Source organism: Episyrphus balteatus, chromosome 2 (genome assembly GCF_945859705.1).
Source record: "Episyrphus balteatus chromosome 2, idEpiBalt1.1, whole genome shotgun sequence".
NCBI lineage: Eukaryota > Metazoa > Arthropoda > Insecta > Diptera > Syrphidae > Episyrphus > Episyrphus balteatus.
Window position 1 is genome coordinate 103,413,256 of NC_079135.1, and position 18,658 is coordinate 103,431,913.

At 31.6% G+C, this 18,658-nt stretch overlaps 1 protein-coding gene across 1 annotated transcript in view; it reads left to right on the forward strand.

Annotated features, from left to right (window-relative positions):
- The window catches only part of LOC129911359 (cuticle protein 16.5), a 30,921-nt gene extending 22,058 nt beyond the window's left edge, over positions 1–8,863 (forward strand). Inside the window, exons 2-6 of the mRNA XM_055989129.1 lie at positions 1,608–1,730; positions 1,855–1,978; positions 2,124–2,513; positions 8,419–8,527; positions 8,682–8,863. Coding sequence (XP_055845104.1) covers positions 1,608–1,730; positions 1,855–1,978; positions 2,124–2,513; positions 8,419–8,527; positions 8,682–8,742 — 807 coding nt within the window. The 3' untranslated portion in view covers positions 8,743–8,863. The remainder of the gene's footprint in view (positions 1–1,607; positions 1,731–1,854; positions 1,979–2,123; positions 2,514–8,418; positions 8,528–8,681) is intronic.
- The last annotated feature ends 9,795 nt before the right edge of the window (positions 8,864–18,658 follow it).

Below are 18,658 nucleotides of genomic sequence, written 5' to 3' on the forward strand. Positions count from 1 at the left end.
TCTGTCAGTCTGTCAGTCTGTCAGTCTGTCAGTCTGTCAGTCTTTCAGTCTGTCAATCTGTCAGTCTGTCAGTCTGTCAGTCTGTCAGTCTGTCAGTCTGTCAGTCTGTCAGTCTGTCAGTCTGTCAGTCTGTCAGTCTGTCAGTCTGTCAGTCTGTCAGTCTGTCAGTCTGTCAGTCTGTCAGTCTGTCAGTCTGTCAGTCTGTCAGTCTGTCAGTCTGTCAGTCTGTCAGTCTGTCAGTCTGTCAGTCTGTCAGTCTGTCAGTCTGTCAGTCTGTCAGTCTGTCAGTCTGTCAGTCTGTCAGTCTGTCAGTCTGTCAGTCTGTCAGTCTGTCAGTCTGTCAGTCTGTCAGTCTGTCAGTCTGTCAGTCTGTCAGTCTGTCAGTCTGTCAGTCTGTCAGTCTGTCAGTCTGTCAGTCTGTCAGTCTGTCAGTCTGTCAGTCTGTCAGTCTGTCAGTCTGTCAGTCTGTCAGTCTGTCAGTCTGTCAGTCTGTCAGTCTGTCAGTCTGTCAGTCTGTCAGTCTGTCAGTCTGTCAGTCTGTCAGTCTGTCAGTCTGTCAGTCTGTCAGTCTGTCAGTCTGTCAGTCTGTCAGTCTGTCAGTCTGTCAGTCTGTCAGTCTGTCAGTCTGTCAGTCTGTCAGTCTGTCAGTCTGTCAGTCTGTCAGTCTGTCAGTCTGTCAGTCTGTCAGTCTGTCAGTCTGTCAGTATGTCAGTCTGTCTGTCTGTCTGTATAAGGAACTAGAGCCTAAACGGATGGACCGATTGACTTCAAACTTGCTATGTAGCAGTTTTTGGAGACTCTCCAGAGGGGTTTTTGGAATTAATTTTTTTGGACCAAAAATAACGGTACCTGTCATACAAAAATTTCGGAAAAGTTTAATTTCACGAAAACGGCTCCAACGATTTTGTTAAAAAAATTCAAATAATAGTTTTTAAACAAGATCTATCTTTTGAAGAAAAATTTTTTTTTTGAAAATCATTATTAACGGTACCTGCCATAGGACCGCTTTTTTCAAATCGGATTTTCTGCAAAACTACTTATTGTATTTCAACGAAATTTTTTGTACAAAAGCATTTATACAATTTGAATATAAGCCAAAAATAAAATTTTGAAAAAAATAATTTTTGGATTTTTAAAAAAATTTTCAAAATTTTTTTTTGAAAAATCAAATTTTCGAAAACGGGACATTGAATTTTTTTGAAATTTTGTTTTTAGATGTTGATTAGTTATTTCTACACAATGGCATACCAGTTTTATTTTTAAACTTTTTTTTCAAAAAATTATTTATAAAAAATTAGTTTTTTAAAAAACGGCTCTAACGATTTTGAAAATTTTTTTTCTAAAAATGCACCTTAATATATCAAATACAACTGCATACTTGTTTTGTGGGGCGATTTGATTTCAGATATTGTTTTATTTTTTTGAAAAATGAATTTTTTTTGTTTTTTTGTTTTTTTTTTGTTTTTACATACCTACATTTCCCAAGTTTCTATATAAAAAGTCTTAAATATTTAAGCAACTTGAACTCTAAGAGCAAGTTCGTGCGACCCAGTCGTGCATTTTATTTTTTTTTTCTCATCAGTATTCCTTTTCTATATCATTTCCAGGTAATTTTCGTCATCACCGCTATCGTTGCCTGTGTACAAGCTGGTGGACCAGCAGCTTACTCCATTTCTGCCCCAAGTATCGATCATGGATCCGTAGGACAATCACAAGAACATACCATTAAGGTAAATATAAGCTAAAATTTGAGATCAAAGTTAAAACATTTCTAAGCTCATAATATCTTGAATCCTTATTGCTGCTGTAAAATCCTTTTGAACCTAATACAAAATCCATTTTCAAATTTAATAGGGCCATTATGGACAAAACTCTCAATCAGACTACTCGAGTCAAGTAACAGCCGGTCATGCTGTATCACATGTCTCCCGTTCAAGTACTACCAACGATGCTCAAGTTGTTGCTCCCAGCTATGGCGGTAAGTCAAAAATATTCAAAACAGCTTAAAAGGTGCATGTACCTATAAATAGTTTAAGTCAGCACTATATACAAAGAAAATTGTAGATGCTTTAATCACTTTTGCACTGCTTTACAAAAAATTATTTGTGTACATATTATATAAGGTCACTTAGTTCAAGCTGCACACGCTATTTCTGCACCAGCTATTGCTCACAGCTATGCTCCAGCTATTGCCCATGGATATGCCGCTGCACCAGCCCAATATTATTCTCACGGTTATGCAGCTTCAGCTCCAGTTTTATCTCACGGTTATGCTTCAGCTCCAAGTTATATCTCAGCTGGTCCAGCTATATCACATGGTTATCATTCTTATGCTGCTGCACCAGCTATTCAATCTTATATTGCTCAAGCTCCAGCTACTTTGAAACTTGCTCCAGCACCAGCTTATTCTTCGGGATACATTCAACATGCTCCAGCTTATTCACAAAGCTATGTTTCAGCTCCACAATCATATAAAATTGCTGCTTCTCCTGCTATTGGTTATGCAGCTCATGGTTAGTATTTGCTGGAAAACAAAATTGTGTAAATATTTTGCTTTAATTTAGCGCTTTATTTTATGCACAAAAGCACTAAAAAAATACCTACACACACAAAAAAAAAATAGAAACAAACACTTTTAAGTATAATTGCACTTAGTTTATAAGGATCTCTTTGGTTGGTTCTTTTATATTAGAAAATTTACAGAATATATAACATTTGTGTAAATATTTTTCATTCCATTTCAAAAATACTTAAAGAAAAAAACACTTAAAAAAAAAAATAGAAAATGAAGCGTTCTTACCTAGACTTAAAAATAACAAAAAATAAACTCTCTTCAAGGATTTAAGATGCTTCCAGTGGAAGAAAGAGAAAATATTTTATATTTCAAGCAAAGAGCTTATAGAAAGGAGGTAGAAATAATAATAAAGTTTTAATAATTCAGAAGTGGGATGTTCATAATTAGGTTCGGAGAGGAATTAAGCTAAAGTTACTTTTATAGAAAAAAAAAACAATCTTCTTAAATTGGTATTTTTTCTAATTGATATTAAGTAAGAATAATGCTCTTTAGGGAAGAAGGTTTTTTTCACTAAGTTTTAAAATAAAATAGTGGGTGTACAATAAGCTGAATGCACTCAGTCAATTTTTAAGGATTTACATATAATAGTGTATTTTTCATCAGACTTAATCCCAAAATAGGGGAGCTTGGATCTTTTTTATTTCCGATATGTAGGTATTATAGGGCACGTTTAGGATTCTAAGAAAATAAAAACCTAAAGTCAAATATTTTTAGGACCCTTTTTAATGGTACCTGTCATAAAATTTGTCTTGATTTCTGTCTTTATTGTAAGCTACGAGTATTTAATCAGTTTCAACGAATATTTTATAAAGTATAAATATATTTGCAAAAACAATTTTAAAAGTAAGAAAAAGTTCAAAAATATAAAAAAAAATTTCATTTTAAAGAAATCAATTTTTTGACAAATGGAAATCGATCAATAAAATTTTTTTTTTTTTGATTTGTGGGTTATTTATATCTCCAGAACAACATTTCAAGTTTTTGTTTGAATTTTTTTTTGAAAATTTGCATTTAAAAGACTATTTAAAAAAAAATCTAAAAATGTTATGTTATATAAGAAATGGTGTTTAAAATTGGGTTTTCGTTATAATTTTAATCATTATTAAAAGCGCCAGATGAATTTGGATGAGAATATTTTATTGTTTTGAGCGTGATTTTAGTGTAGTTAAGATTTAGGTTTTGAACTTCTTTTTATTGTAACTATTTTGTTGTTATTATTTCGTGGTAAAGTATTTACAATAAAAAAAAATAAAAAAAATATTATAACTTTTGCCTCTAGAGAGCGCCATACTCAATTTAATGCAACGTCACATAACAATTAACCAGCAAAATAGCAAGACGCTTCCAAATATACCTCAATTGCCATATTCCGATTAGTAGTGAGGTAAGAAGTCACAAATGAACATATATGTACATACTGTAATTTCGAGTTTAATGTAGGGTAAGCGGGGGTACATTTGACACCGGGGCACATTTGACTTTGCGTTTTTCGGTATGATCGTGTCCTTAATAAAGAATAGTTTGGATGAAGAAAGAAGCTTAGTTTGATTTAAAGAAACTTTGTGAAATTTCGCAGTCTTTCATTAACTTTTCGCGGAGTACCACGTGTTTTCGTGTTTTCCGTATTTCTGATCTAATTTTTGACCACAGGTATGCAAGCGATTTCTGATCCTAATAAAAAAATTTTTTTATGGTGAATCAACATTTTGATAGCATTATGCTTAAAGTTTAGTAAATTTAAACCAGCTTTGTAAGAAAATAGTATTACTTATTGAAAAAAAAAGAAAAACACTTATGAGGGTCCTTCGGGGCACCTTTCACTTTTGCAATGGGGGCACAGTTTTACGGTGATTTTGGGGAATTATATATTAAATAAATTCTTTAAAAATAAATCGACATCGATTTATTTTGATTAAGATTTCTTCTTTTTAGAAAATGAATTTTTTGATTTATTTTTTTCGTTATATTGTTTAGTAGATTGTTTAAAACAGATTTTTTTTTTTTTCTAATCAAACAACATACGAGCCAGATCCGCTGATAGTTTTAAAAATATAATGCACGCGATATGGGGTTTAATCCACCATTGCCAAAGTCAAATGTTCCCCGACCCCGGGGCAATTTTAACAAAATGACTTTTTTTTATTAAATTAAATTATCAAGATTATAATTTACTGTAAGTATAATTTTGAATAGTCAATGAATCAAATACAAAACAAAACATTTGAAAACATTTACAGTTTTCGAAAATACAGACGTTTAAAAACTAAATGTGAAATGTACCCCCTTCTCCCCTACTAACAAATTCACACGAATTCATATTACTGCAACTGAAAACAGAATCAATAAATCAATTCAACGGGCCCTAACATAAGTTTTTAAATGCTATTTGTCACTTTTTTGTCCATTCATTGACACTAGTAAGACCTTTTTAGCAATTTAAAATCGTTTTGCCAACTGAAAATTTTGTGTTAACATTCAATTTTAATACTTTAAATGACCTGAATTAAACTAAAAGTTAAGTTCATTATCTACTTTTTCCTTTTTTTTTCTGTGATATCATTTGCAAAAGTGGCTACCATGTTTTTTTATGTTAAATTATATCGGGAGTAGTCAAAAAGTATAAAAAGGGATCCAGAACACTACCTTGTGGTACTCCAGCCACTATTTCTCCAACGTCCGAATAATGATTTCAATGTCCATGTTCTTTAGTGGCATAAGTTTAAGTTATTTTATGCAATTGTTCAATCGTCGTTGTTTCTTAACCCGAACTGGTATTCAGGTATATAATTCTTTTACTGAAGAGGCTGAATATCCTATCAAAAAAAGGTATCAGGACTTTAAAACTTCTAAGCCTTTTCATTTTTTTTTTTTTGATGAACTCTATTTAAAGTTATGGCATACCAATTTTTTATAATATTTCAAACTTTTTATTTATCATCCCTTAATTGCTAACTCCACTTTTACATACATCTTGCAAAAATATTTTTTTTTTTAAATAAGAGATTTCTAAATTTGTAGAAGTTATTTTTTAGATAACCATGGCGAAATGGCATTCAATTTTATTTTTTTCCTACAGATATTTACATTCAAAATTTATATAATTGTTAACAGCAGTTTGTATAATATTAAGAAAATAATCTCGATTGAAAAACGTGTTTTTTTTATGTGTTAGGTACATTGTTCAATCAACAATAATGCTGACTTACAGGCTGAATATAAAATCAGCGAAGTCATTATGCTAATAATTTGACTTTGAACTTTCAACAATTTTGAAATGAACTCTCTCAATTTTGTGCAAGTATAATGAAAAACAAAATTGAAAGGTCATAGAAAACGTGCTACAGAAAATACAAAAATTAAAACAATTAACATTTTAATCTTGTGAAAGAGTTTTTCTTCTCATTTTAAGATTGAATGAATTGTAGGAACCCAAACTTTTCTTTAACATTTTTATAATCCCTTTTCGTTGTAAGCAAATTAAAGAAATTAACCAAGTTTTGAAGAATTTAATTTTTAATTGTTTTTGGTTTGAATGAGTTTTTAATATAGTCTACTGTTTATGCAAAAGAAGTGAAAATTTTCAATTGAATTTACATTTTGATCAAATAAAAAAAAAAAAAGATACGTATACGCCTGAGTGTACTGTATTTTAAATCATCGTGAGTGTCTACCAAGGCGTTTGTATTTAAGGTTCTATGGAATTACTAATGTGTAGGAAAAACGTTTTACGAATTACGAAATTAATTCTTTATAACTTGGATATTTAGTAATCAAATCAAAGTAACTGTTGTATTGGACATTCAGTAGGGGTTGTTTATTTATTTATGTTATGTCTCAATGTAAAAGTAAATTGAAATGATATTAAAATGAGTAAAAATTTACTGCACAGTTAAAATACCTCATAATCACACACAATATTATTTATTTTTTGAAATAGACACAAAAATCATTATGTTTAGACTTTAGATATTAACTGAAACTACTATTTTGTTTTCTAAAATTCTGGAATTTAAATCTATTTTCAACTTTTATTGATCGAAAAATAAAAAAAATATTGTTGATATTTATTTGAAAAATTAACTATTTCCATCATTTCCAAGGCCTTTAGAAACTGATGTTCTTAAATTTCTTGCTATGAATTTTATTTCAAATTGGCTTTTGAAGAAATTAGAACACTTCGAAAAAAAAAAACCAAAGATTAAAGTTTTTGAGTTAGAGTTTTATAAAAACAATCCATTTTATATACCTAGGGTGTATGTACTGTGAAAGGTTATTATAAAAAAAAAATTCGAAAACAAACTATCTTCAATCTTTTGATAGTAGGAAGATTTTTGAAGCCAAAACACCAAACATAGAAAATGATAGTGTTTGTTTATTTTTTTATTATTTCTAAACTGTTGTTCAAACACAAAAAGGAGAAGTGTTAAGATTTTTTTAGAAAAATATGTAACATTCATTTATATAACATTTAGCTAGTTAAAAACCTTACTTCATTGAAAATTATTAAATTTTTAACAGTTTTTAATGTAAAAGAATTGTAAGTATTTTTTTTTTACATTGTATTTTTGTTTCCGTAGAAATCAGAAAAAATACTGTACCTACGTAAAGAAATTTCATTTCCCTAAATTTTTTTTCGAGATATTGCAATGAACCGTGATATTAAGATGATAGAGAATGTGTAAAAGTGAAACTCGAAATTCTGCAAAAATTTAATATTAATGGTTTTTCTCAAAAACTGTTGTAACGATTTGATTAAAAGTCATTATTAAGGTACTAGTTTGATAGAATACAAAAATTTTAACTGTTATGAACGGTTCCAAGTTCTTGATTTCTGACTTTCTCGTGTGAAAATTTTTGAAAATTTGTTATATAGAAAAAATTATTTAAAAAAATGCCTGCAAGAAATTCTTCTGTTGGAGTTGTATATGTCGAAATTTTCAAAACAATTTTTTTTTTATTTCTTATTAATCTGATGTTAACATACAAATAAAATTTTTCTGATGAATACTTGTAAAAAAGGCTTATAAAAAAGTCTTGCGTTTTTTCCATTTTTTTTTTTAACAAAACCTATTTTGAACTAGGATTTAAGGGTAAATCTTAATTTAAAAAAAATATACCTAACACGGATTACTATTCGAGAAAGAATCGCATGATTTTTAGTTTGTGAAATGTTCTAAATTGAGTTTTGCAGTTATTAAATTAAAAAAAAAAAAAGACTTTAAAAATGAATAGACTTTACAAAATGATCATCTTATTTTATAGTTAAAGTTTCAAAAGTTGTATAAAAGATCAATTGACAAGGAAATCTCAAAAGATCCATTTATTTAAGATTTTCATACTTGTCCAAATTGACATTCAACCACGTTTAGGTACTTCATCTGAGATCATTATTTATTTAAACTGACACAAAATACCTATTTCTCTGAAATCTAATGTTCATAAGTTCATCGTAAGACAAAAACACGACACATCTTTCTTCTGACTTCACATTTAAGCTAAAAATGAAAAAATCTTCCTTAATAAAAAAAACAAACTACCCCCAGTTTAATTCATGTTTCTTTCCATTTAATATTTATTTTGGTTTTTTTATTTCAATTCTGTTTACAAAAAGGACAAAAAATATATAAAAACAAAACTTCTAAAGGTATCTTTTGTAAAGAAAAAAATAAAAGACTTTCCAGGATAACAGCTTTTATAAAAAATAACAAAAAACAAAAAAATAACAAAAAGATAAACTGAGTAGAAAAAAAAGGGAGAGGAATTAAAACACCAAGACACAATGGACTTAAATATTTTTTTAAATTTTTTATTTTATTTTCTATTTTCATCATCATCTTCTATAGCTCCACATGGTCTTGGACTTGGATTAGCTGCTGCCCATTATGCTGCACCCGCTTATGCTGCACCTGCTTATGCTGCCCATGCTTATGCTCCAGCTCCAGCACTTATCAAGTATGATTAAAATAAATTTTAAAAAATTCCCTTTAAAAATCAAACATTAAAAAAAAATGTAAATTATTCTTTTCTTTTCATATCCATTATCATTATACTCGTAACAATGTGATTACACTTTGTTTTGCTTGTCTCCGAATTAATCTTTTAACAGAGCCGCCCCAGCTTTAGTGCATACATCTGTCGCCGGACATGGCATCCATTATGCATATTAAATGATATAATAATGTTGACTTTACCATCGTGGTACTTTATTGTGTATGTGTGTGTGTATTTATTATACACAAACAGTGCATTAATGTACTTCACAAAAAAAAAAATAAAACAAAACAAAAACGAAAGCATGTTGAAAGGAATGTTGTAAAAAGGATGTGTGTTTTTTATAAGGATTTTACTTTTTGTATGTTATAGTTTTTGTTATTAATTTAAGCTTAGAAGAAAACGAATCGCGGTTGAATGAGAGATACAAAAATGAAAATAAATAAAAAAAAATTAAAAACTAAAACTTGTTGTCTTTTATTTTAAATTTCAAAAAAAAAAAAATTTAAAGCTTTTTTTTTGCCAAAGAACTTTTATAGGTTGTTTTTTAACTTTTTTTTTTAACCAAGGACAATTTTAGTTTTATTTCGGTAAAATTGGTTCAAAAGTTCACTTTCTAAAGTTCAATATCTAGGTATAAATGCTCAAAGCGTTAAATAGTACATAAAATCAAGAAATAATAAAAAAAAAATTGTTACACTCATGAAACTTGGCAAAAAGTTTTAATACAGTAAAATAAGGAGAAAAAAGGGGTAAATCTCGGAATGAATGTTAGTAGAAATTTTTTTTGCTCAATATCTTCCTTTTGCCATTCTATAACATATCTCAAAAGTCTAGAAAAATCTCATGTCCGCTTGTCGCGATTTCAAGGTCAAATCGCGAAATGCAGATTTTCAAAATTAGCAAAAATAGGCTATGGTATTATATACACATATGATACATGATTTCAAGCTATTTTTTAATGCTGATTCCAAAAAATCAAAAATCAAGACAATCTGACGTCTCTGGAAAAAGTTATACCTGTTTTTCATCTGTCAACTCATATTATTATAACAGTTGCAAACTTACTGCCGACAAACCCTTAAAAGTTATGGTAGATGAACCAAATTTTGCATGAAGATTTTAGAATCCATCATTATTAAAAATCAAAACAATCCATTACAAAAAATATATATACCTACGAAATAATGGTATTTTTTTATGGAGCGGCAAATTTTAGGATATGCACTAAAGAAGATTCTTGTTCATCTTAGGAATAAGTGCTAATAGGCTATTTTTTTCATTTTAATCTTTGTTTGGATATTCTTTAACTACCCTCAAAAATCTAAAAAAAATCTCATGTCCGCAAGTCCTAATTTTCTTGGTTTGAAAATAAGGTGCAGATTTTAAAAGATTGAAAAACTTCACTTCAGATATTTGTGTCAGATCAACATGAATAAGGTGCATTACTTTTCAGGGATGGTCAGGTTGACTTGTTTGTGAGTTTTGTTGGAATAAGTGTTAAAAAATACCTTTAAATCATGTCGCTTATGTTGGTATACATATACAAATTTAAACTTTTCTTATTAATTTTTTAAAATATGCACCTTATTTTCAAACCAAGAAAATTAGGACTTGCGGACATGAGATTTTTTTAGATTTTTGAGGGAAGTTTAAGAATATCCAAACAAAGATTAAAATGAAAAAAATTAGCCTATTAGCACTTATTCCTTAGATGAACAAGAATCTTCTTTAGTGCATATCCTAAAATTTGCCGCTCCATAAAAAAATACCATTATTTCGTAGGTATATATATTTTTTGTAATGGATTGTTTTGATTTTTAATAATGATGGATTCTAAAATCTTCATGCAAAATTTGGTTCATCTACCATAACTTTTAAATGTTTGTCGGCAGTAAGTTTGCAACTGTTATAATAATATGAGTTGACAGATGAAAAACAGGTATAACTTTTTCCAGAGACGTCAGATTGTCTTGATTTTTGATTTTTTGAAATCAGCATTAAAAAATAGCTTGAAATCATGTATCATATGTGTATATAATACCATAGCCTATTTTTGCTAATTTTGAAAATCTGCATTTCGCGATTTGACCTTGAAATCGCGACAAGCGGACATGAGATTTTTCTAGACTTTTGAGATATGTTATAGAATGGCAAAAGGAAGATATTGAGCAAAAAAAATTTCTACTAACATTCATTCCGAGGTTAAACCCTTATTTGACTGGATTATTTGTTTCTGGGATAAGAACCAAGTACAAAAAAAGTCTATAAAAAAAAACACCCTTTCACTCAAGATAATTTTGTATACTTTTTAGATTCTTAATTCTTATACCAACCAAAACATTTACACAAAGTTTTAAAAATTAATAAAATTTAAGTCAGCTTTTATGATACCTTCCTCACACACAACTTAACCCATCAAAAAAACACCCTTTCAACAAAAATAATTTTAAGAACTTTATGAATCCTTTGTCCCTGCTTTATCTAAAACCTTCATCCCGAATTTCATCAGTGTAGCATGTTTTTCACATGGATTTTGGTTATATTTTACCTGTTGAAGTCAAAAAACAAGCACCCTTGTTTTCAATCGGCTATAACTTTTTTTAGAACAATCGTATTGACTTTATTTTTATGTCATTAGAATCAGCATCAAAAAATACCTTGAAAACATGTGTCATATGATGATATTCGACAAACAATCCGCGAAAAAACACCCTTCCATCCAACTTTTCTGTATAGACTTTTCTTGTAGGTACTTGGTTCTTATCCCAAAAGCAAACTTTTTGCCAAGTTTCATGAGTGTAACAATTTTTTTTCTTTTAAATGCCTATTTTACCTGTACTAAAAATAAACTCGTAAAAACATAAAAAAATGTCGTTTTTTCTCTTTATTTGATTAGTTGTTGTTAAGTTTTTTACAATATTTCATTTTTTAAATTTTTTAAAAGGATTCATTTCGATAGGAAATTTAATTATCTTCAAAAAAATTACTTAATAAAAATTTTCAAATTCGACTTGCTTTTTAAGTTATAGACAAAAACTAGGAGAGTACAAAAACAAACTAAGGTTTTGATCGTTATGAAAATGATCATATCTTAAAAACTCATCGATAGATTAATTAGGAGTTTTGGCTACCCTTAATGTGTGCTTATACTGTGTGAGCGTAAGGGAAAGAGGAAAGTATGAAGCTGTGAACATTAAAATGGTATGGAAATGCAGAGGCGGGTAATTTATTCCACATTCGTGTAGTGTTGTGGTGGATATAATATAAAATAAACATTATATAAAATAAAAAGTGTTTCGTCGTCGAGAAAGGAAAAAGGAATAGCAATCCAACACGTGCTATATTGGTGACCCCGAATCAAATTTTTTTTTCTTCGCCATCGAGACGACGCCATTTGCCGCATATAGAAAGTGCAGTTTTAAAACTGTTGTAGGACACGCTACAGTTATAACGGCATACAACACCACGCTTTCAATTGAAACGAAAGTTTTTCAACAAAGCCAGCGAGTTTCAACAACATTTTTTTATATCGAGTGCCACCAACGACAAGAACATTTTTGTGCAGGCATTTTCGAGAAAAATTTCACGAATAAATTTGCCAAGCGTCACTGCACAGTCAAATACGTCTCATCATTTGTTGCCACAAAAATTTTCACCATCGCTCGTTGTTGCTACCGCTTGCTGTTGCTACCGCTTGCTGTTGCTACCGCTTGCTGTTGCTCTTGCTACCGCCCATTTTGGCGGTTGCCGATTATTGTTGCCCACCGTTGTTGCTGCTCATTGCTGTTTGCTGCCAGTTGTTGTTGCTAACCGTCGTTGCTTGCCACCCACTACCACATCTGTTCGTCATTGCTGCTACCACTTTTATTTCCAACGCTTCCGTCGTCACCACCAACGATTGTCGCCATCGATCAGTGTTGCTACCAAAGCGCATACAGGTGCTTAAGCGGGCACCGCCTCGCAACCGCTCGCCACAAAAGGTTTTACCAATCATCTCACAAAGAAGACACGCTGCAACACATTTTTTTTCCGCAAAGTTTTTTTTTTGGAATAAATAACTTTGCCGCCATTTTTTTTACAAGTTTTTTTCTCCCAACAAATAACTTGTCAACATTTTTTCCAAGTTTTTTTCCGAAACAAAAACTTGCCTCATTTTACAACAAGCTGCATCAACGCCATCAGCGCAAAATCCTGAAACTCATCAGCGCCCAACTAGAATACCAGTTCAAACGAAAGCAGCATCATCTTGTACACCGGCTCAAAATTTCAACTTGCCGGTAGCCTTGTTCCTGGTATCCTGGTTCCTGAATTAAAATTTTTTTTTTGTGAAAAATTGTACAGGTGAGAGTTAATTGCAACACCACACACACACATACAAATAAATTTCCAGTAATTTCATATCTTTATAAAATACTTCTCGATTTTTAACTTTTTATCGGAACAACAGTTTTGACAGTAATTTTTTTTTAATTTAATATTCTTTGCGGTTTAAGCTTAATACTACAAATAAGAAACTAAAGCGGAAAGGTTCGTGCAAACTTTTTTTTTTTTGCAAAATTTTTACGATTCTTTTGAAATTCATTCGGAATTTCAATTTCATTTCAAGTTCTGATTTATGAAAGTAATCAAAATTGAAATGCCTGGTGATATTCAATCAAGTGGTCAAAATGGATCAAACGTAACGGATCCACCACCACCACCGGTACAATCGAGTCCCCCTCCGGTAGAAGTAGAGTCAATTAGAGTTCGACTTCCTACATTTTGGAATTCCAATCCGGTCACATGGTTTATCCAAGCAGAAGCACAATTCACAGTGCATAGAATAACCAGTTCTGAGACAAAATACTGTCTCACGGTTGCTGCTTTGCCACCAGACACCTGTGACTCGGTAATTGACATTCTTTCAAATCCACCTAATACAAACAAATATCTCGCACTTAAAACAGCACTCGTAGAACGCCATTCGGTTTCCGAAATAAAACGTTTAGAAACCCTCATTGACAAAGCGGACATTGGTGATCGAAAACCATCAGAAGTTTTACGTTCGATGAAAATGTTAGCCGGTACCTCTTTTAATGACGATATCGTCAAAAATTTGTGGATGCGTCGATTACCACAACCAATTAATATCGCTTTACTATCGGTCGGTCAAAAATCTCTAGAAGAATTATCATCTCTCGCTGACAAAATTTACGAAGCTTCACAAAATACAAACATTTGTAGTGTTTCCACTGCTCAGCAAGATAATAATTCTTCTAATGAACTTGAACAAAGGCTTAGTAAAATTGAGTCGATGATTGAAGCAATTTCGTTCGATACCCGTTCACGTAGTAAAAATAGAACTTTTCAAAATAATAGAAGCAGGAGTAGTCGTTCACACAGTCGTGCAAATTCGAATTTAGGGTCGAATATATGTTGGTATCATAGACGGTTTAGGAAAAATGCTAAAAAATGCGACAAGCCCTGCAACTTTGATAAAAAGAATAACCCAAACTAGTTCAACCTGCTGTTGCAGCGGCAAACATGCAGTGTCTTTCAACTCGCCGCTTATTCATTAAAGATAAAACTTCCAATTTCACTTTTCTTGTTGATACGGGGGCGGATCTGTCAGTTCTTCCTCATAACAATAAAAGAGGATCAACATCTCAAAATCCTTTGTTTCTACTCTCAGCTGCTAATGGAACTTCAATTCCAACATTCGGTTCCAAATTATTAAATCTCGATATTGGCCTAAGGCGAAATTTTGTTCACTCCTTCATTTTAGCCTCAGTAAATAGACCAATATTAGGAGCCGATTTTCTAGCAAAGTTCAATCTATTAGTAGACACAAAAAAACAAAAGATTAATTGATCCCCTCACAAAGCTCCATACTTACGCAACAGCTATAAGATCTGACGATCCAACCCCAAAACATTTTCAAGTTACAAGGGAATATAATGATATAATACAAAAATTCCCGAGTTTAACAGAAGAACCCAATTATTTTGCGCCAATAAAACATACAATTGTTCATCATATTGTCACAAAAGGCCAGCTCCCAGTTTCAAGGCCTAGAAGGCTTGACGCCTCTAGACACAAAGCTGCAAAAACTGAATTCGAACATATGATGCAACTGGGAATTTGTCAGCCTTCATCTTCAAGCACATGCTCACCTCTTCACATGGTGAAAAAGAAAAACAACCAAGATTGGAGACCTTGTGGTGATTACCGCAGACTAAACGCTGCCACGGTTCCGGATTGTCATCCAATTCACCATATCCAAGATTTTTCCATGAATATTCATGGTTGCAAAATTTTTTCGAAGCTTGACATTGTGAGAGCATATCATCTCATCCCCGTTGCACCCGAAGACATTCATAAAACCGCAATTACAACACCTTTTGGTCTTTTCGAATGGCTTCGAATGCCATTCGGGCTACGAAACGCTGCTCAAACGTTTCAACGTTTTATGAATGAAGTTTGTTTTGGACTTGACTTCGTTTTTGCATACATCGACGATCTTCTCATCGCCAGTAAAACTGAAGAACAACACAAAGAGCATCTTGAGATTTTATTTAAAAGACTAGAGGAATATGGAGTAAACATCAATCTTTCGAAATGCGTCTTTGGTGTTTCCACCTTGGAATTTTTAAGTCACTCAATCAGCGCTGAAGGAATTTCTCCTTCAAAGGATCGCGTTGAAGCAATCTTAAACTTCCAAACTCCCAACTCAGTCAAGCAAATTTAACGTTTCGTAGGGATGATTAACTATTATCATCGCTTCATTCCTAAACTTGCTCAAACAATCGCTCCTCTTCACGAATATTTAGCTTTGCTCACAAAAAACAAAAAATCAAAAAAAGTTTTTTCTTGGCCCGAAAACCTCAACTCCGTTTTCAACAACGCAAAAGATGCACTTGCAAAAGTCACACTTTTAGCGCACCCCATCCACGACGGAATTTTTAGCATCACCACTGATGCATCCGACATAGCCGTTGGCGCAGTTCTTCAACAACAGATTTCACAATCATGGCAACCTTTAGCGTTTTTCTCTAAAAAACTTAAGGATTCAGAAAAAAAATATTCAGCTTTCGATCGCGAATTATTAGCTGTGTATTTAGCAATCAAGCATTTTCGATTTTTCGTCGAAGGACGAGATTTCACGGTTTTCACAGACCATAAACCACTTTCATACGCACTCACAAGCAAAACGGAACGAAGTCCGAGACAAACACGTCATCTTGACTTCATTTCTCAATTTACTTCTGATATCCAACACATTAAGGGCAAAGAAAATGTCGTCGCCGATGCCCTTTCTCGCATTGAAGAAATCGCCGCCAAGAAAAGTCACGAAATCGATTTAGAAACGATCGCAAAACTTCAATCCACAGATAAAGAACTAAAAGAACTTCTTAATAATGAGAACTCAAAGAAAACTTCAAAATTTTCGTTGAAAGAGTTCAAATTTCCCAACGTAAATATTTATTGCGAAACTTCAACCAACAAAAATCGTCCATTCATTCCATCTGATTTACGCTTTAATGTTTTCAACATCCTTCATGGAATTTCCCATCCAAGTATTCGCGCAACTCGAAAACTAATTTCCGAACGATATTTCTGGCCAAGTATGAACAAAAATATCAACACTTGGGCCAAATCGGGCATAGGATGCCAAAAGTCAAAAGTTCAGCGACACACTAAATCAGAATATGGTAGATTTGAAGTTCCAACTGGTCGATTCGATCACATTCACTTAGACTTGGTAGGACCTCTTCCTCAATCTAACGGTTTTTCATATATTCTGACGGCCGTTGACAGATTTACGCGTTGGCCAGAAGCCTATCCTCTCGTGGATATAACAGCTAACAGTGTAGCAAAAGCATTTGTCGAAAACTACATCTCCCGTTTTGGTACTCCTTTAAAAATCACTACGGACCAGGGAAGCCAATTCGAATCAAAGCTTTTCAGTGAACTTTCTAGACTTTTAGGCATACACAAGATCCACACAACGCCATATCACCCGCAAGCTAATGGAATGGTTGAGCGTTTTCATCGGCAACTCAAGTGTTCATTAAAGGCTAGGTGCAATACCATCAATTGGAGTTCAGAACTTCCAATAATCCTGTTAGGAATTCGATGTGCAGTCAAAGAAGACTTAAATTCTTCTGCAGCAGAAATGGTCTATGGACAAAATTTAAGATTACCTGGAGAAATTTTCGTTGGTAACGAAAATAAGCAAACCTCTCCAGAGACTTTAATCGAAAAACTTCGCAACACAATGAAAAATCTCATCCCAACAGAAACTCGACAACAAAATCAAGAAATTTTCATACCAAAGCAATTAGACGCGTGTAAACAAGTTTTTGTTAGAATTGACAAAGTCAAAACAGGTCTTATGCCTTCATACGAAGGACCATATAACGTCATTCGACGCCTAAGAAAACATTTTGTAGTTCAAATAAAAAACAAAAATGTATCGATTTCCATCGATCGCCTTAAGCCAGCGCATTGCATCTAATTTTACAAACAAAATAAATCAAAGTTTATTTAATTTAAAAGACTTTTAAATCTCGAAGACGGAGACTCGATTGGAGGAGGGTGATGTGGTGGATATAATATAAAATAAACATTATATAAAATAAACATTTTATAAAATAAAATAAAACATTTTATAACACTCCAAAATAAAATCGCATCGCGATTTTAAATCGTTTACGCGAACGCAACCGCATACTTCTGTTTCAAACTTAAAGTTTCATTTTCTGAACGCTCACCAAAACAACTTAACGAAAACAAAAAACCAACTGTCAATCTTGTTTTCTTGATAATTAACTTTTGTCTGTCATTCATTCATTCATTCATTCATTCGCTTTCCATTTCATCACTCATGCAGTTCATACTTCAATTTTCAATTAAATTATAAAAACTATTAAATTGTGTGCTGGTGCAATATTGCTCCCAACCTAACTTAAATTATATTGTTAAAGTATTATTAAGAATAAGTAAAATAAAAACCTTAAAAAAATAAAAAGTGTTTCGTCGTCGAGAAAGGAAAAAGGAATAGCAATCCAACACGTGCTATAGTGTGGCTAAAGAAAGAATCTCTGTACTTGACGGTACGTCCGAAGTTGGGCTCGAGGGTAAACTGATCAGGATTTTTAGAAGCACGAGTATAACGGCTGAATTATTTCATGGGAGGAGTGCAATTATCTTTTTCTTTTGAATATTGTTTATAAAAATAAAAATACACCTAGAAGTAAGATCCGAAGTAGCTAATTGGCTTAGATGGAAGGTATACATACAAGGATCCTTAAAATAATACATCCTGTCATTTCACTGTACATGACGCATTTTTCTAACTTTACACTATTATTACAAAAAATTTCATAAAATACGCCATAAAAGTTTAAAATTAAGATATTCATTTTTTTTAAAGAAATTTTGTAGCAACATTTACATTATTAACAAAGCAATAGACTAAAAATTTGTAAACAAAATATGTAAAGAAAAATTTTAAACACCTGTGGTATAAAAAAAAACTATGAGAACGTAGAGCCAACTGTTTTAAAAATATCAAATATTAAAAATATATTAATTTAATAAATTAATTTTACTGTATAATCTGAAGTTTTTTCAGATTTCAGATTATTTTCAAGGTATTTTTTAGGTAGCTCTTTTTCATCTGTCAACCCGTATTGTTATAAAAATAATACGGTTTGATGCAAAGCATGGTAATGCAATTTTCCATATTTTGCCTTTCTTTTTTCAATTTCGTTATAAGTAGGTACGGTTGGTTCAAGGAAAGTCATTCAAACAAAAAAAAACCTAACCTATTTTAACAGAATATTTTTTATCGAAGCCGTTATGATGAGGACAAAATTAAGTTATTTATAGTATTTAGATTATTTTGAAGAAAAATGTAAAAAATATTTATTTTTTCAAAATTTTATTTTTATTGAATGCAAGACAAATACAAATTCTGACCGAATGGTGCACAGAATTTATTTAACGTGATAGACTTTCTTAGTTTGAAGTGAACATTTTGTTTTCTTTTTCAAATTATGATTTTTTTTTTTGAAATAAAATACATTTAGGTAGACTTTTTTTTCC